General features: G+C 37.7%; 2 protein-coding genes across 7 annotated transcripts in view; one reads left to right on the plus strand and one right to left on the minus strand.

The window, feature by feature from the left end:
- AVL9 (AVL9 cell migration associated) overlaps positions 1-10,197 on the minus strand; it is a 65,206-nt gene extending 55,009 nt beyond the window's left edge. For all 4 annotated transcript variants that reach the window (XR_014020744.1, XM_081283304.1, XM_081283303.1 and 1 more), the window contains exon 1: positions 9,854-10,197. Coding sequence is in view for 2 of the 4 variants with exons in the window: in XM_081283304.1 (XP_081139430.1) it covers positions 9,854-9,946 (93 nt within the window). In the remaining 2 variants the exon portion in view is untranslated. The remainder of the gene's footprint in view (positions 1-9,853) is intronic.
- An 8,020-nt stretch (positions 10,198-18,217) lies between these two features.
- On the plus strand, positions 18,218-21,644 carry LSM5 (LSM5 homolog, U6 small nuclear RNA and mRNA degradation associated). Of its 3 annotated transcripts, none has more exons than XM_081287704.1 (6): positions 18,218-18,318; positions 19,549-19,644; positions 19,934-19,961; positions 20,489-20,557; positions 20,894-20,966; positions 21,383-21,644. In XM_081287704.1, exons 1-6 carry the CDS (start codon positions 18,273-18,275, stop codon positions 21,413-21,415), a joined length of 345 nt encoding a protein of 114 aa, XP_081143830.1. In that variant the 5' UTR covers positions 18,218-18,272; the 3' UTR covers positions 21,416-21,644. The 3 variants fall into 3 exon arrangements, with proteins under 3 accessions (XP_081143830.1, XP_081143831.1, XP_081143832.1); XM_081287706.1 differs by lacking the exon at positions 18,218-18,318 and adding an exon at positions 18,328-18,599; XM_081287705.1 differs by lacking the exon at positions 20,489-20,557 and having other exon boundaries at positions 18,219-18,318.
- The last annotated feature ends 4,963 nt before the right edge of the window (positions 21,645-26,607 follow it).

Below are 26,607 nucleotides of genomic sequence, written 5' to 3' on the forward strand. Positions count from 1 at the left end.
ATACTATAAAAATAATTGGCATTTTTCCTCTTCACAGTTGGCAAGAAATCACTGTATTTGTCAATGGTTGATTTTTAAGACAACTTGTGCTTAACAATCCTATATCTCAGCATGATGTAGTATTTCATAGATTCATGAATGCCCGAGAGGCCCAGAAAAATATAGTGTATACTATAGAAGTAAAATGGTACTACTGAGACTTACCAGTCAAAAGAAGTTTGTTTCTAGATTAATGCAAACAAAAATCTTAAAGCATTTGCTTTTATGGGTTTAAGTATTTTAAATAAAAGGCTGCTACTACTATTTTTCCCCCAAGAATTAAATAGTCATTTTACTATTCTATATTTTTTAAGATGGAGTACTTGGATTTTCACCAGGAAGATGGATGATATGCATTTCACATCTCTCCCGCCTTTTTGCATTTTAATTTAAATGTAAGAAATTTATTTTTTATATAATTGTAAATCCTACTACAGTGAAACCAGAATCACATCAAGACTGTATTACATAAAATATGGCATTTTATTTTATTTTTAATTATTTTTTTAGTTATAGATGAATGCAATGTCTTTATTTTGTTTATTTATTTTTATGTGGTGCTGAGGAGCAAACCCAGTGCCTCACATGTGCGAGGCAAGTGCTCTGCCACTGAGCCACAACCCCAGCCCAAATATGGCATTTTAACTATATAATATGAAGGATGTAACTATAATATAAAGGAGGCAGGCTTTCATACTAAAGTTTCTTGAGGCACTAAAATTAAGAACTCATCATTCTGTTTTCTGTTTTAAATCACTGGAACTTTACAAAAGTATATATGTTCATTAACATGAAAGAGTACATATACACAGTCAATTAAAATACACCTTTATAGTATAATGCTCCTTAAAAGAAATATTTCTTCTAGGAAGAAAAAATCTTGTAAGTATTTGTCTCAATTAATGTTAACAGTAAATATATACAAATCTCTGTTATAGAGATTTGGCACTCAATGAAGCATCAGTATTTACAGACATACAACTCAAAAATCAGAAATACCCTCAGATATGGTGCTAATACAGTTTGATTTGTATTTCAGACAAATAATTCCCAGTAATACCAGATTAGTTTTTGGAGAGCTACTTTATGTAAAGCTAGACAGCTTCAAATGTTTTTAATTATGAGCTCTTATTTAAAAGTAAAAAATGCTCAATGCTATGGCAAGGACTATAATCCCAGCTACTTGGGAGGCTGAGGCAGAGCATCATGGGCCGTTGAGAGCCACAGCCGAAGAGGCCCCAGCAAACTTCCAGCTGCCAGCTGATGATTGGCTCACAGCGGCCCCAGCAACTTCTAGCTGATTGGCTCCTCTGTGGTAATGCTCATTGGGCTGTTTCCCCGCCCTTTCAGACTACCAGCTGCTCATTGGGGCATTTTTTGGCTCCGCCCACGTGACCCAGCCAATTGGCCTCAAGAGCAGGAGGAGTGGGGGAGGTTGAGAGGCTTGTGAGAAGCAGGTGGTGGCAGTTGGGCTCTGAGGGTTTTTCCTGAGGAGCTGTGTGGTGCAGTTAGTTGAGTGGTTCTAAAAATAAAGTTCGTTTCTTTTGACAAGTGGCTCCTGAATTGTGCCCAGCCAGACTGCGGCAATGGGCAACTTAGTGAGAACCTATCTCAAAAAAAAAAAAAAAAAAGGAAAAAATAGTGCCCAGACATGGTGGTGGTACATACATGTCTATAATCCAAGTTATCTGGGAGGCTGAGGTGGGAGGATACTAAATTTGAGCATAGCCTCAGCAATTTAGTGAGACCCTATCTCAAAATTTAAAAGAAAAGAGATGAGTGCTAGAAATGTTGCTCAGTGGTGAAGCATTCTTGAGTTAATTTCCAGTACTGGGAGAAAAAAATCATGAAGGATTTTAAATTTATTTGGCTCATTAGAATCTTTTATACTGATGAAATCTAGAACTCTTATACTCCTAGGTTGCAAGAAAAACAAGCATTTGGATCATGTAGCACAAATGTGTACAATTATGTGGAGAAAAATCTCAATTTTTTTCTTATAGAGGTTTTGATGAACTATGCATTCATTGATAAACACTCCATCAAGATACACAACTTTCATCATCCCAGAATGTAGCCCTGTTCAGACTGCTATAGCCAAACATCAGTTCTGTCTGTCCTTAAATTGAAGGCCATGTTTCTGAAGATAGTCTCTGATGAGGGGTATTCCACAAAAGTTTGCTGATTTCATTAAAGAATCAAGGAAATGTAGGAAATTTCAGCAATCATCTATTTTAAAACTCTCATTTTACTGTTAAACTGAAGTCCATAAACATAAACAACTTGCCTAATTGTAAACAATTAGCTTACACAGCCAATAATCATTCAGGCCAAATCAAGAGAATCTTGGTTCTCTTGATTCCTACATATACTTTTCTGCTGATCAAGTAGAAACTAGTTAAAAGAACAGAGGATATTAAGAATACTGTACATAAAGCTCCTCTACCAGAGGTGAGATAAGAATTTATATAAAAATAAGGTGGAATCATAGATAAGAGATGGTACAAATGAAAAGTTATTTATTTCCAGGTTCTCAAATAAACAAGGATGATATCAAAGCTACAAAACCCATTTTTCTTGAAGGAAAAAATTTAATTGGAGGGAGGAGGGAGAGGGAGAAGTGCTGGAGACTGAATTAGAGTAAATCATACACCATGTTTTTGTTCTTATGTCAAAATGTATCCTAATATTTTATATAACTAAAAAGAACCAATAAAAATTAATTAGAGGGTTAGGGTTGGGCTCAGCAGTAGAGTGCTCACCTGGTCCTGGGTTCGATCCTCAGCACCACATGAGAATAAATAAATAGTATAAAAGTATTGTGTCCAACTACAACTTAAAAAAAAATTAATTAGAATCTTGGGCTGGGGTTGTGGCTCAGTGGTAGTGAGGCACTGTGTTCGATCTTCAGTACTGAACAAAAAATAAACAAATAAATAAAAAAAAGATACTGTGTACATTACAACTAAAAAATTTAAAAATCAATTAGAGTCTTTCTAAAATTATTTAAATCAATTTATTTCAATGAATTTTAGTAATATTTTGTATATCAATTTATTTACAAGAAGGCTTTAGGTTTCCTTTTTATAAAACCTATGACAGTTATTTACTTTTTTTTGTGTGTGTGGCACTAGTGATTGAATCCAGGGGTATGCTATAACTGAGCTACATCTCCAATCCTTTTATTTATTTATTTGAGACAAGGTCTTGTTTAGTCACTGAAGCTGGCCTTGACCTTTCAATCCTCTTGCCTCAGCCTCTGGAGTAACTGGGATTACAGGCATGTGTCACAGCTCCCAGCAGAACCTGTCTTTGATCTGATGGCATTTTAAGCAAATATAATAGGACCAGTCTTACTCAGAAATATTAAGTAGGTAAGTAGACTCCTCTCCCTATATGTCTTCATCTACCTCTTACAGTACTCATCCCTAGCAGACCAGGGTCTTTCTCCAGTCTTCCAACATCTAGCAAAATCTATACTCAGCAAGGGATCTGAATTTTATTAATAACATGAAGAAGAAGGTTACCCATGGTGTGTAAGCATTTTATTAGCAATCAAAGACATAAACCAAAGAAAGGCACTTTCCAGCCAGCTGAGATTATAAGAGGACAAAGGAATCTCCCTGTTATTTCTAAACTTCCATTATATAACTTGACACCCAGTCTGCTTAGCCAGCCATAATGCCAAAGAAAACTATTTCCCAATGAAAACTATTCCTGTAATGTTAGAGCCCTGCAAGGTCAGAGGTTTTCATCACTTGAGCATATACAAAAAGCACAACCCAAATCAGGGAAAACACTTCACTAAAATACTAAAGTTTAAGAAATAAAAGTGTGGGGCTTGGGATATAGCTCAGTTGATAAAGTGCTTGCCTCCCATGTACAAGGCTCTGGGTTCAATCCCCAGCACCACCAAAAACCAAATAAATAAATAAACATATAAACAAACAAATAAATAAGTAAAATAAAATTGCAATGGAGGTCCATCTTCTTTCAGGACAAAGTTCCTCTAAAGCTAGTAAATAAGAAGAATTTTAAAATGCTGTTTCTACTCTAACCTTCTAAAGTTTTGTTCTTTCTGTTCCAAAATTCTACATACTTCAACAAGAATCACAAACAGTAACTTTAGAAATGTTTTATCATTTGTCACTACAGGACGTCAGTCAAGAGCAGGTGCCAAAACAACAGGCTTTTCAGAGGGCCATCTGTCACCCAAATCTGAATGGATCAGAGCTTGAGTACAGCCTAACATAAACCAAGCTCCCTAATGGCAACTCACCCCTGAATGTTCATTGCCACATTCTGTCATCCAGGAAGACTTTCCCAGCCTACTCAGATCAATAGGAAACTATGCTGTTCATTTCACTTCTCCTGGTTGCTTTATGCATTGTTGCAATTACTGTTAATATTTGCTCCAGTTCTTTTATAATTTTCCTGTTTTTAGAAGTACAGTGTCACAGAACTTTATTCAAGAATTAAAACTGCTAGCTATGTATACGAAACCATCAACTCTATCAGGAAAGAGGTTAAAAAAATAATAATGCCAACATTTTTGGGCTGGGGCTGTAGCTCAATGGCATGCGTGAGGCACTGGGTTTGATCTTCAGCATCACATCAAAATAAAAAAAATAAAATAAAGGCATTCTCTCCATTTACAACTACCAAAAAATAAAAAAAAAAAAAAGGCCAACATTTTATGACATCAATTTGAAAAATAACTTGTTTCCTATCACGTATTTTAAAAGTTCCAACTTCTCTATGGAGGAACTAAAGAATTTATCTGATATATATGATTATATTTACTTAGCAAAAAATGAGGCTAATCTGACAAATAAAGTTCATATACTGGAACAAATAAAACTCTGGAACAACCTGTTGGAAGCAAATTTAGTACAGAAAAGGTGAATGTAAATCATTTTATGACCAAGAATCTAATTTCAGGTAAGTTTTTAAGGAAGAAGGGCCCTTTGTTAAATGGCTAAATTAAAATTTTTTTTTCAGACAAAAGAGTTAAGAATTCATAAATATTTCAAAATTATCTTAATTTTGTAGTAATATTTTTAAAAATGTTGTTGTATTTTTATACCTTTATTTATTTTTATGAGGTGCTGAGGATCAAACCTAGTGCCTCACATATGCTAGGCAAGCGCTCTACCACTGAGCTACAGCTGCAACCCTTGGAGTAGTATTTTAAATCACTTAAAATGTTTTAAATGTGAAGTATATCAATAAACTACAAAAATCACTGCTGCAAACCAGCATGTTATCTACAGAAGAATTCAATCCTACAAATTACCCCAAAAAGAGTAAAAAAAAAAAAAAGAGAAAATTAATAGATGTTCTTATTAATTTAAATGAAGGACCTTTTTTTAATTTTAAATACAACCGAAAGGGCTGGGGTTGTAGCTCAGTGGTAGAGTGCTTGCCTAGTATGTGTGAGACACTGGGCTCAATCCCCAGCACCACATAAAAATAAGCAAACAAAATAGAAGTATTGTGTCCATCTACAACTTAAAAAAAAAAATACAACTTAAGATTTCAAAGGTGGAAAAAATTTCAGAAAAGATGAACAAACATTGTCTACAAGCCTAGTTCCTGGGTCTCAACATAGCTTTATTTAGAAGATGGCTTTTACGTTGTGGTCCATTTGAAGCAACAAAGTCATCATGCTTAACCAAGCAGACTGCTGAAAAGCATTACTTAAGGTTTTACCTCAGTGCACTTGAATCTAAAAGTTAAAATTACAGTCAGGTTAGGGAATTTTCACTATGAATAATCTCAGTGCACATAAAGAAGTGGCAATCAACTTGACCCACAGCAACAGTTGGAAAAGCAGGTTAACAAAGCACACTCAAGCAAGTTAAAACCATCTCAAGTCAAGAGTCACAATCCTTGGGGCTGGGAATGTGGCTCGAGCGGTAGCGTGCTCGCCTGACATGCGTTCGGCCCGGGTTCGATCCTCAGTACCACATACAAACAAAGATGTTGTGTCCACTGAAAACTAAAAAAATAAATATTAAAAAAAAGAGTCACAATCCAAAGAACCATGCACTTTAAAAGTATATATATATATATATATATATATATATATATATATATATATATATATATTTTTTTTTTTTTATTTATACATGGATATAATATCTGTTTATTTTTTTTTTAAGTGGTGCTAAGGATTGAAGCCAGAGCCTCACATGTGTGAGGCAAGCACTCTTTACCACTGAGCCACAACCCCAGCCCAAGCCATGCATTTTTAATCCTTTACACCTGGAAGGAAATCTGAAGATGGGGAATGAGGCAGCAAATTAATCCATTCTAGGGTAACTTACATAATTACAGCCTCTGATAACACCTGACATACTGGTTAAAAACAACAGTAGTGCCTATAAAATATTTTAAGATGTGTGTAATACACACTTTCTAAAACATGAAATGAACTTGGATTTTGAGGGATTAAGAAAATAAGAATTGTAAAACATCTAAAAAGACACTAATTTGCATAAGTGAGAAACATAGTTTAAGAGTGAATATAAGGTACAGTGAAAATTCTAGTCCATTGTTTTTATAATACTCATTTCTTCCTGGTTAAAAAAAAAAAAATCAACATTGTGCCAGGCATGGTGGCACGTACCTGTATTCTCAGCAACCCAGGAAGCTGACGTGGGAGGACAGCAAATTCAAGGCCATGCTCAGAAACTTAGTGAGAACCTGTCTTGAAATTAAAAAGGGTCTGGGGATGTCACTCCCCAGTATCCTCTGTCAAAAAAACATTTTTCTTAATACTTTATAAAAACAAAGACTAAAAAGGGGGAAAGCAAGGTAAACAAAATGAAAAAAATTTTTCTACCTTTTCTAATAGTATATATACAATACCATGAATTTATACAAATTTTGTCTCCAGCAAAAGTTTGGTTGTTTTTTTATTAAACTGACACTCAGTTTTAATCAACTCAATGTCAGACTTTCATTCACTTTCTCTGTGTTCTGAGTGAACTGGCTGGGTTAGCAGCCCCTCTTAACACAATCTGGTTGGTATCTCCACTGGTTTTTTAGATGACTCACTCATCAAACCTTAACTCTCTTTAGGCTACAGAATCACAGTATCATTTATTCAACTTACCACCATTAAAGGAACAACAGAAAACTGACATGATTACTAGTAAGCCAAAAATGTTTCTCTAAGAAGTAGTAATAGTTCCATTAGGATAAATATTTGATTCTTGCAAAAACTATAGCTTTTAGTGCTTCATTTTCTGCTGTAATACAAGAGAGGTGGGTGTAATGTTAAAAAGCTGCAATAAATCAAGCCATTTTGAGCAACAACTGGGATTCTCATCTTTCACTGCACTGTGACAGAACCCTCTGCACTGTTTTCTATAAGTAACCCATATTTAACAAGTTTATTAAAAACAAAACCAATCCCCCCCCAAACTGCCAGTCTTTGTGAAGCACCATATGGACCATAACAATAATACATTCATTTTTTAAAGGTTTTTAAAAAACTTTATTTTTTTTAATATGGTGCTGAGTATTGAACCCAGTGCCTCACACATGCTAGGAAAGTGCTCTACCACTGAGCCACAATCCCAGCCCCAATACATTCATCTTTATTTTCTAAGAGCCTACAACCTAAAAATGCTGAAAAGGATGTAGCTGAGCACAGTGGCACATGCTTACAATCTTAGCTACTTAGGAGGCTGAAGCAGAAAGACCTCAAGTTTGAGGTAAGTTCTTAGCAAGAACTGTTTCAAAAAAAAAAAGAAAAAGAAAGAAAAGAAAGGAAAAGCTGTAGCTCAGTGGCTAAGGACTGGGGTTAAATCCTCACTACTACAAGGGGTAAAAAAAGATTTTTTTTTGTTGGGGATGATGGAAAAGTTTTGGGTACAGATTGCAGTGATGATTACACAATGCTGTGAACCTGTTACTAAACTGTAAAATTATGAATGGTTAAAATGATAAATATTATGTATACTTTTAAAAAAAGAGAGATGCAATTATATTGATTAGTGAGCTAGCTGTAAAATATACTCAAGTCCCAATCTCTCTGCATTTCAGTTTATTCATCTGGAAATTTAAGGGAGTTGGAGTGGATGATCTAACTTTCTTGTAAAATTCTTATAAAGTATCTGATAGTGGGAACTGGGAAGTAAAGAAATATTAAGCTTTTTGGATGTGTTGGAGGTCACAGGAACTATGTGATGCCATGATGTCATCCAGATCTCCTGACTCTTGGTACAGTATTAATTTTACAAACTAGTGGTTTTACTTGTGTGCTAAAACACAAAGCCAGAAAAGGCAAAGAAATGTCAAAGTCTCCAGGTGCTACTTTAGCCCCCTGTATACTTAATGTCTCTTAAACCTGTTGTTCAGTTTTCTCTAATCTCTAAGCAGTACTGCATGTTATTTCCTTTCTGAAAATATAAACTATATTACTTCTAATACACACACACACACACACACACAAAGTAAAAAACACAATAAATCTTGACTTTTGGACGACAGCCAAATTTAAGAGATTTCAACCTATCTCCTACCAATGTAGATAGTTTCTTCTTTCTTGTCCAAAGCTCCATTCTGTGTGGTTCTGAAGTGGGCCTCCAAATCTTTTTTTTACCCTGAGACACTTCTACAATGCCACAGCAGAATAAACACATATGGTGTGAGAAGCAATGCTAGTTCTGACTCCAGGATTGTTTTGCAGTGTGGCCTCAGGAAGCAAGATCATATTACAGCTTTGAAGTTTCAATTACTTCACCCATATCCAAAGAAAGTTATAAAGTGACTAGTAAGTTCAAACTAGTGAGTGCTACATTGGATGCTGTTTCATCCTTCTTGGTGTCTTTCTATGCTGTTTTTATCTGAGGGATGAGGAATATATCTTATATTTAAGTAGTCTTTAAAACACATCTTTTCCCTCCCTTCACCACGTTTGTAATCATACTCTAACAACTGAACTCTTGCCAGTAAGTCTTCTAAAATGTTACATCTTCCGTGAAAGGCAGAAACCTAAAAGCTACCTTCTAGTGGTAGCAATCAGTATTTTCAATACTTTAAGAAAACATTTCACTTTACTGTTCTCTGGCACATTATGACATCATTGCCTTCCAGTGTTTGCTGGTTCATTAAATAATCCTGTTTCTATTTGTTCCTTGGCCTTCAATACACAGATTGCAAATGTCCAATTTCAGATGCTGGGTTAAAGATCCAGTGAAGAAGCTGAAAAAATGTCTATCTGTACAATTTGCTCGGTGAATACACTTTCTATTATTGCAATTATTTAGAGAGGTCAACCTCATCAAAAGGCAAGCTCTGGACAAGATCAAATAGCAATAGGCCCAAGGTGGGGCGGGGTCAGTCGCCAACCCTAGCATGACAGATTCTAAAGCGTCCAAGACATAAACAAAGGAAGTTGATTTTCCTACACGGCGCATGCATTAGCCTCAACCTACTTGAGGCATTTGCGTGGAAGCCACTGCGCTCACAACCTTGAAAACCCAAGACCGAATGCTGGATTTTTGTAAGGATTTGCATTATGGGTGGATACCCCGCAAGTCAGTGGAGACACTGACGGATGGGGAAGAGAGTGGGACTATCTCCATTCCTCCCTCCCACTCCACCAAAGGAGGCCGTAAAAACCTAACAACCTACACGGACCAACCAGCACCTCCGCTGCTCATCATGCAATTCTCAGGAGCAGAAGAAAGAAGGGGTTGAGGGGCAGAAGGAAGAGAAGCAAGCTGAGCAGAGTGGTGGAGGGCAGCGGGCGCCCGCGAATACGCGAACGGCCAGATGCCGGCGCGGGCCCTTTCCTCACCTGGCAGCCCTTCTTGTGGTGAAAGCCGACCACCACGATGTGCAGGACGGGCCCCCGGGGGCCGCCCTCGCTACCGCGCCCGGCCTTCTCCATGGGGCCCGCACCACGACGACTTCAACCGCCAAGGCCGGAGGGCCGGACGACCCCGCGGCCCTCGGAGGCCCAAGAGTGGCGGGCCTCAGGTGTCAACTAGAGGGCCGCATGAGGGCAGCGCAGGGGCCCCGGAGGAGGAGAGCAGCTCCCGCAGCTCCGCGCCGCCCCCCGCGGCCACGGCCGCTCTTCCTTCATCCGCTTCCGCGGCTTCCGGGCTGTCACCTGACGCGGCGGCCGCCGCCGGCGGGGCGGGGCGGGGCAGGACCGGGGAGGAGCCGGAGGGGAAAGGGCGGAGCCTGGGGATGGGCGTGGCTAGAGGAAGATAGGTCTCCAAGACAGGGGCGTGGCCTTCGTGGTAGGTGGGCAGGGTTCATACGGAGAGGGCGGGGCCAGGAAGGAATCATCGTGGGGGGTAAGGGCGGGGCCTCTGGGAGGTCCTGGGGGCGCTGTTGGTCACACCTGCTCCTCTTTCTTGAGATTTGACGTCAAGTTTTTTTCTCCTCCCATAGTTATCTATTCTTCCTCCTTAAAATCTCTGCCCCTTCCCTCCTTGTTCCTTAGCTTGCTTTCTTTGTGAACATCTTCTGTTCTCTCTTTAAGACCCTCCACCCTCTGGCTTAGAGTCTTTCTGCTCTGATATTCATTTAAATTTAAAAACAAGGAAGCAGATTGGCGAAGCTGAGTATCTTGTGTATTCAACCTTTAAATTGCTTACTTACCCGAGATTGCTTTTTGTTTTCTTCTTGGTTTGTTTTCACATTTAAAATTTGTAAGACTTTGGGGGCAAAAAAGAATTTGGAAGCTTTTTTACGGCCTAAAGCAGAACATCCTTGACAATAAAGGATGTTTACATGGAGACCTGTAAACTGATTATCTAGTCCCAAGATTAACTTTTTTTTTCATTCCATCTTTTCATGTGTTTACTATTTAGCTTAGCACAAAATGTATGGATATGTTTGTCTAGGGTTTAATTCCTTTATTGATTGTATTATTTCAAAAATTTAAATCTACAAATCTCATATAAATTTAAAGTGAATAATAGAAATGCTAGCAGATTTAAAAAGTCATAGCCAGGGAAGTTTGAGAATTAAATAAAGTATAGCTGCCTGTTTCAAATACAATTTGATATTACTATAATAACTGGAATTGAAGCATATCTTCACTAAGTTGCATGTCCTTTAGTATAGGCAACTTTAGCATTTGATATTTTCCATATCTTGTCTTGAAATGTAAAAGACTTCCATTCTAATCTAAGGATACCTGAGAAAAACAGCAGTTTTCGAGTCAAGTTTAATTTCTATGATTCAGTAGAACTGTTTTTTTTTTTTTTTTTTTTTTTTTTTGTGGAGGGGTACTAGGGATTGAACTCAGGAGCACTCAACCACTGAGCCACATCCCCAGCCCTATTTTTGTATTTTATTTAGAGACAGAGGCTCACTGAGTTGCTTAGTGCCTCACTGTTGCTGAAGCTGGCTTTGATCCTCCTGCCTCAGCCTCCTGAGCTGCTGGAATTACAGGTGTGTGCCACCATTCGAGGCCAGTAAAACTGTTTTAATGTTAATAAAATACTGAGAATTTTCAGTATGTTGCCATCCATTTTTTTTTATATTACAAAACTTGGCATTGGCTCAGAAATGTGTGTAAAATTATATTATTCCCTATAAATAGAATTTGTTAGTTATTTCTTGATATGCTACTTGTTTGTGATATGTCAACTATTTGCTGTGTTAACATTTTCTTGATGTAAACTGCCCTGATATTTCCAACAATTGGTATAGCTAAAGTTTAAGTCTTTTTTTTTTTTTTGTTTTTTAAAGAGAGAGTGAGAGAGGAGAGGGAGAGAGAGAAGAGAATTTTTTTTTTTAATATTTATTTTTAGTTCTCGGCGGACACAACATCTTTGTTTGTTTGTGGTGCTGAGGCCGCACGCATGCCAGGAGAGCGCGCTACCGCTTGAGCCACATCCCCAGCCCCTAAAGTTTAAGTCTTACTGAAAGCCTTTTTTTTTTTTTTTAAGGGAGAGAGAATTTTAATATTTACTTTTTAGTTTTCGCCGGCTCAGGATCGAACCCGGGCCACAGGCATGGCAGGTGATCGCGCTCCTGCTTGAGCCACATCCCCAGCTCCAAACTAACTGAAAGCCTTTCAAAGAAATGTAAGGGCAGAACATCTTAGAACTCTGTCTACTCAGTAACAGCTTTTATATATGTGTGTCACTTTGCATCCTGGAGCTTTCACCTAAGACTAAATCATCTATTCATATCTGTTATGTTGGTTAAATGTTGAAAAAAAATTCTTGGGGCTGAGGATGTAACTCAGTGGTGGAGAACTTGTCTAGCATGCAAGAGGTCCTGGGTTTGACCCTACTACCTTTAAAATAATACTATAAACAAAGGAGATATGTGTCAGATCAGGCTGGGCAGGTAGCAATCAAAGGAGGCAGATTTAAAAGGGCCGCTGAACAAGCTTTATTGAGATATCACTCCCCAGAGGAACTTGATCAGACCCACAGAGGGGACAGGGGAAGGGTCTGAGGAGAAACCGGGTGGAAGCGGACTGGACTGGACTTTTATGGGGCTTACAGCAGGAAGGGAAGGGCTTGGGACAGGAAAAGGTGTCTCTAGGGTCCCTTGCCCCCTTGGAGTTGGTCAGGGGAGTTGGCTGAACTCCAGGATTGGCCAGGGGGTCCTGCTGATTGACAGGAGTTAGGAGATCTGGCTGATTGACAGGCGTTTCCGCCAGCATCTGATTGATGTTCAAAGCAGCGTGGGCTGCTTTGTTCTAAGTTGCCACTAAGTCGCCACCAAGTCGCTGCCACTGACCTAACAATATGTAACTGGGAAAACTGGGAGAGAAAAATAAGCAAGGGAATTTCTAGTATTTTTTTCTGTCTGCAAATATACAGACTGATCCATTAACAATTTAGAATAACAACTTCTTTACATTATTATCATTTTGCTGATAAACAAGTGTTTAATGAGACACTGCTCTTCACAGAGGTGACTATAGAGACTTATAAAAATTATAATCCAGGGATATATATCCATGCAGCACAGATCTGAAATAAACTGTTGTCTTACCACAATTACCCTGTAAACTGACTGCAACCCTTCTCTCCCCAAACAACCTGAATCTTACACAAATACAGTTATGGGTGAGGGAACCAGAAGCCTAGCTTTGTGGCCAAAAGTAAAAACCAAAGGAAAAATAGCAATTCAGTGGTTAGTTGGCAAAAGCTGAGAATTCAGTGCCCTTCACTGTGCTGCTTTGCTCTTCTTGCTCTTGCTGGTTTTCGCTGGAGCCCATCCATGTTAGTCCTCATTAGGTTTGAATAAGCCATCTGAAACTTTATTCACTTCTTTGGAGTCTACCACAATGGCGATCTTTTTTCCATTCATAGATCTTAACAGACACTTGTCTGAGAGCTCAATTGTCTTCCACAGAACCTTTCCTCAGTGCAGGTTTAGTTCCACCTTCACATTTCTTCAATGTATGCGCCGAGGGACAACTGACACTTTGGAAGAATCTGGTCAGCTCCATCAGGAACTGCTGGCCTCCTTTCCAGGAGCAACATCACAGCACCGTGGGCTCTACTCTGCCAGCATAAGCCCCAAGCAGGTCTACGTTAGTTTAATTACTTATTTATTTATTGGTACCAGGGATTGAACCCAGAGGCACCTAACCACTAAGCAACATTCCCAGTCATTTTTTAAAAAAAACTTTGAGACAGGATGTTTTCTTTTCAGATGATGATTGAGAAACTGATTTTAAAAAATGGTACCAGGTATCACAACAGTAACAGATTAAAAAATTCTTTTTTTTTTTTTTTTTTGAGATAGGGTTTCACTAAGTTGCTTAGGACCTTGCTAAGTTGCTGAAGCTGTTTTTTTTTTTTAATTTCTTTTTTTTTTAGTTGTAGAAGGATGCAATACCCTTATTTTATTTATTTATATTTATGTAGCACTGAGGATTGAACCCAGTGCCTCACACACGCAAGGCAAGCGCTCTCCCATTGAGCCACAACCCCAGCCCCTGAGGCTGATTTTGTACCTGCAATATCCCCCCCCCCCCAAGTCTCCCAAGCCTCTGGTCTACATTAGTTTTTAAACGAGTTCTATTAACATTGAATAAATTTATTAACAGGATATTGCCCACAAAGGAAAAATATCTACTAGGAAAATAACAGAAATTTCTCCTCTGTTTAAAAAGTATTAGAAGTAGATTATCAAGACTGGAAACACCAATTTGAGATAATTGATTACTTTTGTGAAACTTTATTTGAAAGGAGACTTTTGGTTATATTTACACAATAACATTCAGTTCCAGGGAAAAAAAATTAGAAATGCCTTTCTGAACACATAATACATTGGAGAGCCTCTTCAAATTACATACACTTTATGATGAATTATAAATTCTATTTATGTCTGCTCTGCAAAAAGAGAACTAAAGGGAAAAAAAACCTTGAGAAATAGAAATATGACATTTTCAAGTTCATTAAAATTCCATCTGGAATTGGCCTGTTGTTTCTTTTTTGAGATCTTGCCTCAAAAAGAATACAATAAATAAAACCACTACCATTTCTGTTTAGAATATTCTATTTAAAATAACAACTTCTTTACATTATTATCATTTTGCTGATAAACAAGTGTTTAATGAGACACTTAGTAGTAGTCCTTATTAACTGTAGTCCTTATTAATTCTATTGTGTAATTGAACTATATGTGACACATTTTGCAGAGTCTAAAGAGACTTTCTTTATTCTTTAGTGGCATTGAAAATTGCTAACATTCATTTTGCTCTTATAATGGAAAATTCAGAGCAATGACTTCCTTCTTTTTTCCCCTCCTTCCTTCTTTCCTTTTTTCCCTCCCTCCCTCCTTCCTTCCTTCCTTTCCAGTACCAGGGATTGATCCCAGGGGCACTCTACTAATGAGCTACATCCCTATTTTGTTGTTGTTGTTGTTTTAAGACAGGGTCTCACAAGTTGCCCAGGCTGACCTCAAACTTGTGATCTTGCTTCCTCAGCCTCCTGCATTACTAGGATTACGGTTGTGCATCACCTTGCATGGCCTCTTAAAAGTACGCTTTTATGATTTTTATACTCATATCTAGTAATGGCAATGCCTTGAATTTGATCCATACTCTCAGTATGGTTTGGTGAAAATAAAACAGAAATAAGGATGGAAAAGAAAAACCACAGAAAGAATAGGGCTTCACAAACAAAGAGCATAACATTGTGTTTAGAACCTTATGGAGATTAAGTAGAATACTGATGGGTATGAATGAAAAAGATTTTAATAAACATTCATTGGGAACTACAGTATACCGGAATTGTGTTAGGCACAGTGCATCAAACAGGATATTGCTGCCTTAAAGTGGTTTATGTTTGGTTATAAAAATAAGATGAATTTTAAACCAGCTAATTGTGTAGACCCTACTCTAAGCCAACAATCATGTTAGGGAAACAAAGGTAAATAATAGTAGCTCAAATTTAATAGGTTTGCTATTTTCCAGGTCCTATGCTAACCTTTTTTTTTTTTTTTTAGAAAGAGAGAAAGAGAATTTTAATATTTATTTTTCAGTTTTTGGCGGACACAACATCTTTGTTTGTATGTGGTGCTGAGGATCGAACCCGGGCCGCACGCATGCCAGGCGAGTGCGCTACCGCTTGAGCCACATCCCCAGCCCCTATGCTAACCTTTTTCATCAATTATCTCATTTAATCTTTTAAAACAATTTTTTGGACACCTTAATTACTTATCTTTTTATATGGTGCTAAGGATTGAACCCAGTGTCTCATATGTAATAGCGAGCACTCTACCACTCAGCCACAACCCCAGCCCTCACTTAATCTTCATAGTAATTTTCTAAATAGGTACTATTATCCCTTTTTCCCCCCAGTGGGTAAATTGAGACTTAAAAAGGTTAAGCAACTTGCCCATGTCAAATAATTACAAGGAATCATGGTGGAGCTGGAGTTTGAATCAGTCAGTGGATTTAAACACTACACACTACTGCTTTACAATATTCTTTGCCTCAAGGAACTTAGTCTTTTAGGGAGAGATAGCCTTGTTAATAATTATACGAAAATCGCTGAAAACATTCTGATAGCTATTAGTATTGCTGCCAAATAATGAAAGAGTCCACCAAGTCTACAAGAGTCAGAGGTGATCATATTTGATAAGGGTCTTGAAGGATGTGCAAGATTTTATCTGAAGTGGGGGAAGGGGATCATAAAGTACATTAAAATAAAATCACTGAAGACCGCTATTATGGAAATATATTTGGGAATGGAAGGGTTTTATGATAAACTTAGAGGAAGTATGTAAGATTTTAATAAAAATACAGCAGGAGAGGTATGGGGGTAGGTACATGCCACTCTATTTGGAATATTGCTCTTGCCCCTATTTTGCATGTTTAACTTTTATACACACTCTGAGACTAGACTTCTGTCAATTCCTTTGGCTGGTGGGACAATTGTTTAACTTTGAGTACAAGGAATCTCATCATACTTGTCTCAAAAGATGTTTGTAAAGGTTAGAAGTGTACTTGTTAAGTGTTCTGGTACCTAGTAGGTGCTTGATATTTAAGGATTGGGGTGGGGAAAAAGACAGATTTGTTGAAATTTAGAAACGAGTTGAGTTCTCCAGGATCTCTGAAGGTATAAAGAGGTCTTTTGGTTTTATTATTCATGGTGCCTTGTACATAAAGTTTGTACTTGTCTTTCTCCTCCATTCATCCTTAAGCAAGAATAGAAGGTAAAAGAAAAGAGGCACTGAGAAGTTAATCACCAAAGCTGAAAAAATCAGACAGGCAAAGACTCACAAGCAAGTAAACATATTAGATTTTACAAATATAATTGGAAAAAAATAAAGTTCACCTCGTAATTGCACTGGATACTTACATGATTCTGGGAAAATCCATTTTGATTATGGTAGTACTACATAATGAATGTATTTCTAAAATCTATATTTAATTTAAAAACTTTGTTCCTTAAGTTGTAAATAAGCTTTTTTTCTAGCATCAGTGCACTGTATACCACAATTTATCATTAAATACTTTATTTGTTGAAATTATGTAAGTCAAACTCAACTGGTTTCATAAATGTTTTGAACATTAAAAAAAAAAAAAGAGCAGAAGACCCTTTTTGTTCTGTACATTACTTTGTACTAAGCAAGTTGCTGGTCACATAGTATGCAACAAATACATGTGTGTTCCATGAAGGAAATGAATATTTATCAAGTATTTATTGCAGGACTTATTTTTTTCTGTGACATTTCATTTATACTGTTTAGCTTTAAGTTCCTGGAATACGAATGTAAAATGGACTAAGAATTTGTTTGCTTTCTATACTTTTGAAACAGAAGTGAAAAAGCATGCTTTTCTAAGTGTGATGACATTGACATATACAATGACTGACATTTGGTGGTTGCCTGTCAGACAATAATTATTTGGTGAAGAATACTGAATGGAAAAGCCCATGTTAGACGCCTAGATATAACAAAACTAGTAAGACCTAAGGAAAAAAATTTAAGAAGTCCCAGTATAGAAAGTCTTTTTAAGTTAGTTGTGGATTTTCAATCCTCTGGATTTAGAAGCAGCAGATTCCTTAAGAAAATGAGTAGTGCCTGGCGCAGTGGCACAGGCCTTGCAATCCCAGTGACTCTGGAGGCTGAGACAGAAGGATCACAAGTCTTATCAATTTAGCGAGGCCCTGTCTCAAAACAAAACAAAACAAAACAACAACAACAACAACAACAACAACAAAAAACCAAAAACCAAAAAACAAAAACAACAACAAAAGAAAAAACAGCTGGAGATGTGGCTCAGTGGTAAAGCGCTCCCGGGTTAAATCCCCCCCCCCAACCTTTTTTTTTTTTTTTAAAGTAGTTTTTGCGAAAACTACAGAACACACTTAGAGACGGGAAATTTGAATTTATTTTATTGTTCTGAAGAAAGATACTGGCTTGAGATAAGATGCAACTTTCTAGGGGGAAATAAGGCGCCACAATGGTCTACGCATTTTCTAGTCCTCCGGATTGAGGGAAGGATTTATTCACGAAGCAAAATACCTTTAACGTTTTTCTGAAACTTCGAGGGCAAGAAGGGCATCCGTCGAAATGGCCGAATACTCAGAGAAAGGAATTATTTCACTGAATCCCACTCTGTAAAAAAACTAAGCGGGTCGATACACGTGGATTGTGCAGATCGTACACTCGGCTTCCGATTGGTCGGGCCTGCTTCGGCGCCGGGAAAAAAGCGGAAGCGCGCTCTTTTAAAGTCGCCGTTCTAACGTCGAAGGACGCTGGCCATTTCCGGCTTAGCCATGGCGGCTAACGCTACAACCAACCCGTCGCAGCTGCTGCCGCTAGGTAATCGTCTTCCCTCTAGGAGTCGGATCCGGGAGCTGAGGTTGAGGACCTGGGAGCTAGGGGGAAAAGTATCGAGCACTTTCCCGCTCGGCGGCTGGTCTGGACTCCAGGACTCCGGGCGCCAGGCCGCCGCTGCTCTCTAACGTGGTTTCGGAGGCACAGCCGGCACTGGAAAAGGTGTACACTTAGTGAAAGCGGCCTCGGCTTTCTTTGTGGTGAACTCGCCTCTACTGTGCCACGGGTAGCCGCTTCGCTTCTCGCTTCTCGGCTTGGCATTTAAGGTTCGCAGATTAGATAGACCCGGTAATCTGTGTGGTCGGTTGAGCTTGGTGCCACCGTCCGCAGCGAACCTTAAAAGAGGAATCTGGAAACTAGTCCCTTTTCTCACTCATTCATCAAGTAGTTTGCAACACAGTATCTGGGCACTGTTCAACAGTGAACTTAAGTCACAGCCTTTGTGGAGATGGGGTTGTGGCTCAGTGGTAGAACGCTTGCTGGGTTTGGTTCTCTGCACCGAAAAATAAAGGTCCATCAACAGATAAAAAATGTATTTAAAAAAAATCACAGCCTGTGCTTTCGGACAGCAAGCTAGTAAGAATAATGCTAAGCTGACTAAAGAGATGTTCGAGTTGCAGTCAGAACACAGATGGACTTCTTTGGGTGAGGGAGGTAGTGACAGGAAAGTTTCTGGTGAAGATAATTATGCCTCTTTCCTCCAATATGTAGTTGGTGAAGAGTGTTTGAGTTAGTGGATGTGACTGTGGTTGAATCATTTTCCTTGGGCAGACTCTTTTGGAATGCCCCGCATATGTCAGACACGGATCACTGGGGAAAGAATTATGAACAAGAATTACCATGGTTTGTGCCCGATGGACTGTAGAGTCAGAGAGAATGGGGTGTGTGTGTGTTGCATTAATCATGTAACGTAAAACAATAAAACTATAGTCATTAATAACTACAAAAAAGACGTAAGTGGAGATCAAGGAAGACTTTTCTGTTAAGTAATGCTTGGACAGAAATTTGTTTTATGAGACCTAAAGTTGTTGAATGAATATTTTTCCTGGTTTAACTTTCACAATATACAAATAAGGCTTGCCAGTAGGCACATTCTGTGCTGGGGATTGAACCTAGGTCCTCAGGTATGCTCAGCAAGCCTCCACCACTGAACCACACTCCCACTCTTTCAAATTTGTTGAAATAATGAATGGATAAAATATGTTTTCTCTACAGAGCTTGTGGACAAGTGTATAGGATCACGAATTCACATTGTGATGAAGAGTGATAAGGAAATTGTTGGAACACTTCTAGGATTTGATGACTTTGTCAGTATCCTTTCAAAAAGTGGTGGTGGCCTAGGTTTTTAAAATGTATTTACTAATGCAGGTAGAGTTATAGACATTCAGTATATTTCTGACTGATGATAAAAATCATTTTATTTGGGGGAATCTGGTGATAGGATTGATTGTTAGAGTTATACTGAAAGAAGACGAAGTTCCTACCAATAACATGCCTTTTCAATTTGAGTCAATGTGTTAAACATAATTAAAATAGAACAAAAGCAGAAGCCAGAATAAATTCAACCTGATATATGTATTTTCTTAACTCCAAATTTCAGATATGGTGCTGGAAGATGTCACTGAGTTGTAAGTAGTATCGAGGATTAAAGAATCAGGGGAAATGTCTGTCTTTTTAGTTAAATGCAATTATAATATGATTGAGTCAGTAAAATGATAAAAAAACATTACTTATGGGATTACCTTAAAAACAAATTTTATTTACTGATATTTGTAAAATTGGATCAGAGGGTTATTAATGTAATTTTTAGTAAATTGCTAGGAAGTTAGTATAGACAGAGCTATAAGGTAAAAGATACTAAAAAAGAGTAATTTTAGAGCTCAGGTCAAATTAAAGAACTAGTAATAAGAACATTTAACTGTATAACAAAATGTAAATTATGGCTTGATGGTATTAATTTATAAAAATTATAACCATCTGTTTTTAAAATTGAATTGATTACAGATTGGTTTAATGACTAGGGTTCAGTAATAATAGATACGTTAATACGTTAAAGAAAAAGAATGAGGCTGCTAAATGTTTCATGTTGTGTTGGATCTCCATCGCAGGTTTCAGCTTTTTTTTTTTTTTTTTTGAAATATTTTTTGAATTATAGATGGACACAATATCTTTATTTATTTTTATGTGGCGCTGAAGATCAAACTCAGTGTCTCACATGTGCAAGGCAAACGCTGTACTTCTGAGCTACCGCCTCAGCCCAAGTTTCGGCTCCTTTTTATGAAGAAGTAGATGTAGATCTTAGGCTAATCAGTCTAATCTGTTGCCCATGAGGAAGAATGTACATTACCTAGTGGATAATCTTTTTTTCTCTGAAAATTACTAATATAGTTGCCTGACCTCACCTTCATTTATGTGCAAATTAACATTTTTGGTGCTGGGATTGAACTCAAGGCTTTGTGCATGCCAGCTTCAAGAACAGCCATTTTAGAGAGGAAATGTATTTCCAAAATGTTGGCTTTGATTATCTGTTTATCATGACTAATTTTATCTGTTCATTTAGTGAAATCACACCAGAAGGAAGACGGATTACTAAATTAGATCAGATTTTGCTAAATGGAAATAATATAACAATGGTAAGACCCATTAAGCTATTTTATTTAGGTGCTAGTCCTTTTGGCAGAATAGGGATTACAAAACTAACTTGTATTGCTGGTTGCTTCACTAAATGCTCATGGGCCAGTAGTGTCTAAGATAGACTAAGGATCCTCTGATGGTCAGGGCCAAAAGCCTGAGATATTGTAAAGGCATTGGGCCTAAAGATTAATTTGCGTGGGTTTTTAAAATTTTGTGTTTTGTTAGAAATCATTGTTGAGATACATAGTATTAATTTATAATGTTGGGAATTACAGCCAGATATTGATGACCTGGAGAGAATGGGGATGTGAGGGAGGGGGGAAGAGACAAAGGTGGCTTTGATTAATGGGGAGCACATAGGGGTTTTTAGATGACATGGTGATATTATTAATATACTCTTTTTCCTCCAATACAGCTGGTTCCTGGAGGAGAAGGACCTGAAGTGTGAACGAATTTCCTTGACTTATGCTAGATTCCATTTTGTTTTATAATGACAACAAAATAGATTTTTTAAAAATCTTTTAATGTTTAGATTCTCTAAAGCTAATTTTCCCGTTAAAGGGAAATGCTTTAAAGATGTATTGTATGACCATTTTTCTAAGTTAATCATGATTATCTTGGAAAGAAGAAATTAGTTTGTTTTTTGAAGACTAAAAAATAAAGGTGTTTTTGGTTAACTGTTATTTATTACACTACAGTAGCCAGAGGAACAAAGATTGTAGTTGTTTTGCCATTTGCTTTCCTGTCATTTTATATCAGTTTGCATCCTCATTTATATTATCATTTGATTTCTAAACAGTTATTTCAAACAAAATGATGAACTTTGATTTTGAAAGGTACATTTAAAATACCTGAAATGATTCTAGAATTAAATTTGAACTCTGGTATTTTGTGCTGAGGATTTTTCTTTGGCATTGCTGAGTTTTGGGTTCTAAGACATTTTTACCTGGTAGGACCAATGGGGCTGGGGATTGATTCGTTTTCTAAATTTGGTGTGGGGTTTGATGATAATCTTGTGGATCCAGTTAACTCTCTCTGGTTCCATTAAAAAGTGAAGCAAAACATAAACAACAAAAGAAGTAAATTGGACTTCCTCAAAATTAAAAACTTTTGTTTCAAAGCACACCATCATGAAAATAAAAAAGACAACCCACAGAGTGGGGGGAAGTTATTTGTAAACCACATGGCCGACAAAGGACTCATCTAAAATATAGGATGAATTTTTATAAGTCAATAATAAAAAGACAATCCAGTTTAAAAATGGGCAAAGGATTGGAATAGACATTGTTCCAAACAAACACAAATGACCAATAAGCACATGAGAAGGTGTTCACTCATTGCCATTTTAGGGAAATGCAGATCAAAATCTCACTGAGAGGAAATGCAGAAAAAAACTCACTGAGATCGTACTTTGTATATACTATAGGATGGCTATAATAAGGGAGAAAATCACAAGTATTGGTAAGGAAATGATAAAATTAGAACTCTGGTACATGTTGATTTGAATGTAAAATGATGCAGCAGCTGTGGAATACATTTTGAGGATTTCTCATAAAGTTACCATATGACCAAGCACTTCTACTCTAGGTTTATAGTCAGTAAACTAAAAACATACCACATAAAACCCTATATACATATGTTCACATCAGCAGCATTTATAATAGCTGTGAACTGGAAACCCAAATGTCCGATGGATAAATGTGATTTATTCATACAATGAAATATTACTCAGCTATAAAAGGGATCAAGTGGGCTGGGGTTGTGGCTCAGTGGTGGAGCACATGTGTGAGGCACTGGGTTTGATCCTCAGCACCACATAGAAATAAATAAAGGTATAAAGAAGAATATTAGTAATAATTATAATAAAAGGAACGAAGTACTTTTTCATGCAACAGTGGGGATGAATCTTGAATATTATGCTAAGCTAAAGAAACCAGATACATTAGACCATATGAAATGTTCATAACAGGCAAATTCATAGAAAGCAGTTGATGGAGGCAGGATGGGGAAAGGAAAGTGACTGTTAAAGGGGATAGAATTTCTGGGGTGGTAAAAATGTGAAGCTCAGGGTGGAGGGTCATACAACTTTGTGAGTATACTAAAATCCACTTGTACTCTTTAAAAGGATGATTTTTATGGCATGTGTAGTTATATCAATTTTTAAAAAAGTGAGCCATGGGAGATAATGTGTAATGTAACTTCTGAGGCCCCAAAAGAATCACTTTTCCAAAAGTGTCAGCCCAGGCTGTGGCTGTTGAAAGGACCCTAACTCTATCTAATCATCAAGACCCCCTTTGGTTAATATTGAACAGAATGAGAATTTAAGAAGATTGTTTACTTATTTTTATGTGGTGCTGAGGATGAAACCCAGTTCCTCACATGTGCTAGACAAGTGATCTACCACTAAGCCACAACTCTAGTTCCAGGAAGATTGTTTTTTAATCTTTAACTTAAGAATGTTGGATATTTGGACTTTTAATTAAAGACAAGGGGTGCTTTACCATTGAACTCCATCTCTAGTCTGCCCCACCCCCTCTTTTTAATCTTTTTGAGACAGGGTCTCATTAAGTTGTTGAGGCTGGCCTCAAACTTTGAGATTCTGTCTCAGTCTCCCCAGTTGCTGGGATCACAGGTGTTTGCTGCTATGCCCGACTTGAATTTTGATTTGCAAGGGGAATTTTTGAATTTCTCCTTGTAAATTTGATAATGAGAGGAAATTAGATTTTGACTTGGGCATGTGTATGTTGGTATTTTATTAATGGGTCTTGATGCTCCGTTATGGCAGGTTAGACTGTGTGGCAGGCATACCTTATGGTGGGCAGTGGAGTGAGTTTTGTCTTGGAATTTTATAGCCTTAAAGTTATTTAAATTCATCTATTATTCTGACCAATCCAGAATCTTGGGAACAAAATCAAAGCTTCCAATGATTCCAAAAAGACAATCAAAGGAACAGTAGTTGGTATTTGGGGTGACTTCTTGATAGACTGCACTGGTTCTGGAGATGTAATGTTTTAAGCCAAGGGGGTAAAAATAACAAAAAGATGGGAAAGGTAAAAGAGGAATGCTTTCCCCTTTCTGGTGTTCCCCCCCCACCCCAACATGGAGAAAGATCAATGTAACACACCTGACCTTTGTTGTTCCTTTATTCCTCATACTCCAGGAGATACGCAGTGACTTATTTGATTGAATGTAGGGAGAGGGGAACTTAAATGCGTTTACTGTTTTCCTTTTGGGATTGTATTGCTTGCAGTTAGTGTGAGTTCTCTTTGCTGTCAGTTTTATTATAACTTTTGGCTCCTAAATGGTGGTTTGGTGAGTATATCTGAAGTATCCTTGTGTTCATACAAAAAAGTAACCACTGCTCGCTGATGAAAGCTATATCATTTACCTAGCCTATGTCAGTAATAAAAATGACCAGTCTGTTTACCATTTTGCCTTTTTTCTTTATAGGTTTAGAAATCAGTTATGGAAGAGGGGTGTACTAATTGGTTTTTTTTTGCAAACTGTAGTATTTCTCAAGTCTCTGATGCACTAATACTACAAACTTCTGAATTTCCTGACTGCCTACTGTGGTACTCTTTCACATCTGTCCTCCACAATGATCAGAGCATTTGAGTTGATATATCTAAAATGTAGAATGAGGTCATATGACACTTGGGCTTTCAGCCCCTTCAATAATCTACTCTTTAGAGAGAGCTAGAGTTCCCTAACAGTATTCTGTGACTATTTGTTGACTGCCAGCTACATCTTGGTCTTCCTTTCAGTAATAGAATTTGTATTGTAACACTGGCTATTTCCCCAATTTGGGTTTTGATTTGAATCATATTGGACATCTGTGGATGTCCCTATATCCAGATTTCTCTTTACTTGGTTCACTTCTAGTCAAGACTAGGATCAAGCATCACCTCTTCCAGGAATTCCACCAATATCTTCCACCCTTCTGCCACTACCCAATGCTTATATAGTCAGGTTGTAGAGACTTCAAAGTGCTTTTCCGTTATACTGACTTGTACAATTGTTAACTTCTAGTAAAACAGCATCAAGCAGTGCATGCCATTCAAAATCTTGAAGTCAAAACAAATTACTGTTGGATGAGAGTTCAGAGTCTGAGCTGCCACTAACACTACATCATTTGAATATCGGAAGAGTTTGGCATGGTAATTGTACTTCTGGCTATTAACAGGAAAGGTCAGAGGTAGAAGGTTGGGAGGGTCCTGGTGCTCTGTGATTCCCACTCAGGCCTCCTGGCTGCCATCCTGTAAGTTGATATTTGTGATGACTACTTCATCTCACAGGCCTGATGCCCACATGCACACTATTTCTATGCCAGTCACAAGGAGTTTGAGGTCAGTGGATATGAACTGGGACAGAAAATGACTGGAAACCAGGCTTCATCTACTTTATTGAAGGGTGACCCTGACAGAATCTTTGATTTTTAGGCTTTTCATATTTGAGTTTAGGGAAATCATGCACTATATCAACTGACCAGCAGAGGGCACTAGGAACCAGCCTGCTAGTTGCTAAAGCCACAGTGTCCTTTTTCCTTGAACCTCATTGAAACTCAGGTTTCTGGTTGCCTGCTAGGCTGTACTTACTGTTGGATCACAGGACAAGCGCAGGTAAAGGGGTAAACGCATGACCATTTCACACTTTTCAAAAATTCTCCTTTTCATTCATATTCTTCACATTTTCTACATGAGGGAGCTTTTCTACCCTTAAATATTGTCTTTAGTACAGTGTGGATAAAAAAAAAATGGGTTCTGGAATCAGATTTACTTGAATTCTAATCCTAAACACTTGTTTTATAATTTTGGACAGTCTACTTAGCTTATCTGGCCTCAATTCCCTAATTTGTAAATTGGGAATATTAACCACCTCTCAAATGTTGTAAAGACTAATAAAGATTTTATATGTAAATCGTCCAATATATTTTCAGATATATAGTAAGTGTCAATGAATGGATAGTTGTTATTGCCTTTGTGTCAACTTTTTTTTTTTCTGTTGCAGCAATTTCAACAATTGATGGGGGAGAATATGGGAGGAATGGAGGAACTTTGGATAGGGGAAAGGAGGGGACAAAGATGTGGGAAAGATGGTGGAATGAGAAGGACATCATTAGGTACATGTATGAAGGCACAAACGGTGTGAATATACTTTGTATACAACCAGAAATATGAAAAAATGTGCTCTATTTGTGTACTATGAGTCTAAATACATTCTGCTGTCACGTATAACTAATTAGAACAAATAAAAACAAAACAAACAATTGAAACTGTCAGTCCATAACAGTTGTCCAAGAATGAGCCTATAGCCATCACAAAGCATGGTGCTTAAGGCAGTGGGAGGCAGGGAATTCACCTATGTTAGTTCTGGCTGCCCCTGCCTTCATTAATGTGGGCCCCTGGATCTTGGACTTCCCAGCCTCCAGAACTGTAGCCATCCTTGGAACCTGGTTTGGAGCTGTTGCTATGGTACTCCACCTCTATGGATGGTGAGGGTTGGGTTCTTTATAAATCAAAGGTATTCTGTTACAGTGCACAAAGTAGGTAGGAAGGCAGTCAGGAAGTCCAAGTTGCTAGTTTTGTGTAACCTTGAACAAGTCACTCCTTTGTTTCAGAGGTTCAGTTTTCTTACCTATAA

Source organism: Spermophilus citellus, assembly GCF_964194105.1.
Source record: "Spermophilus citellus genome assembly, chromosome: 3".
NCBI classification, from domain to species: Eukaryota; Metazoa; Chordata; class Mammalia; order Rodentia; family Sciuridae; genus Spermophilus; species Spermophilus citellus.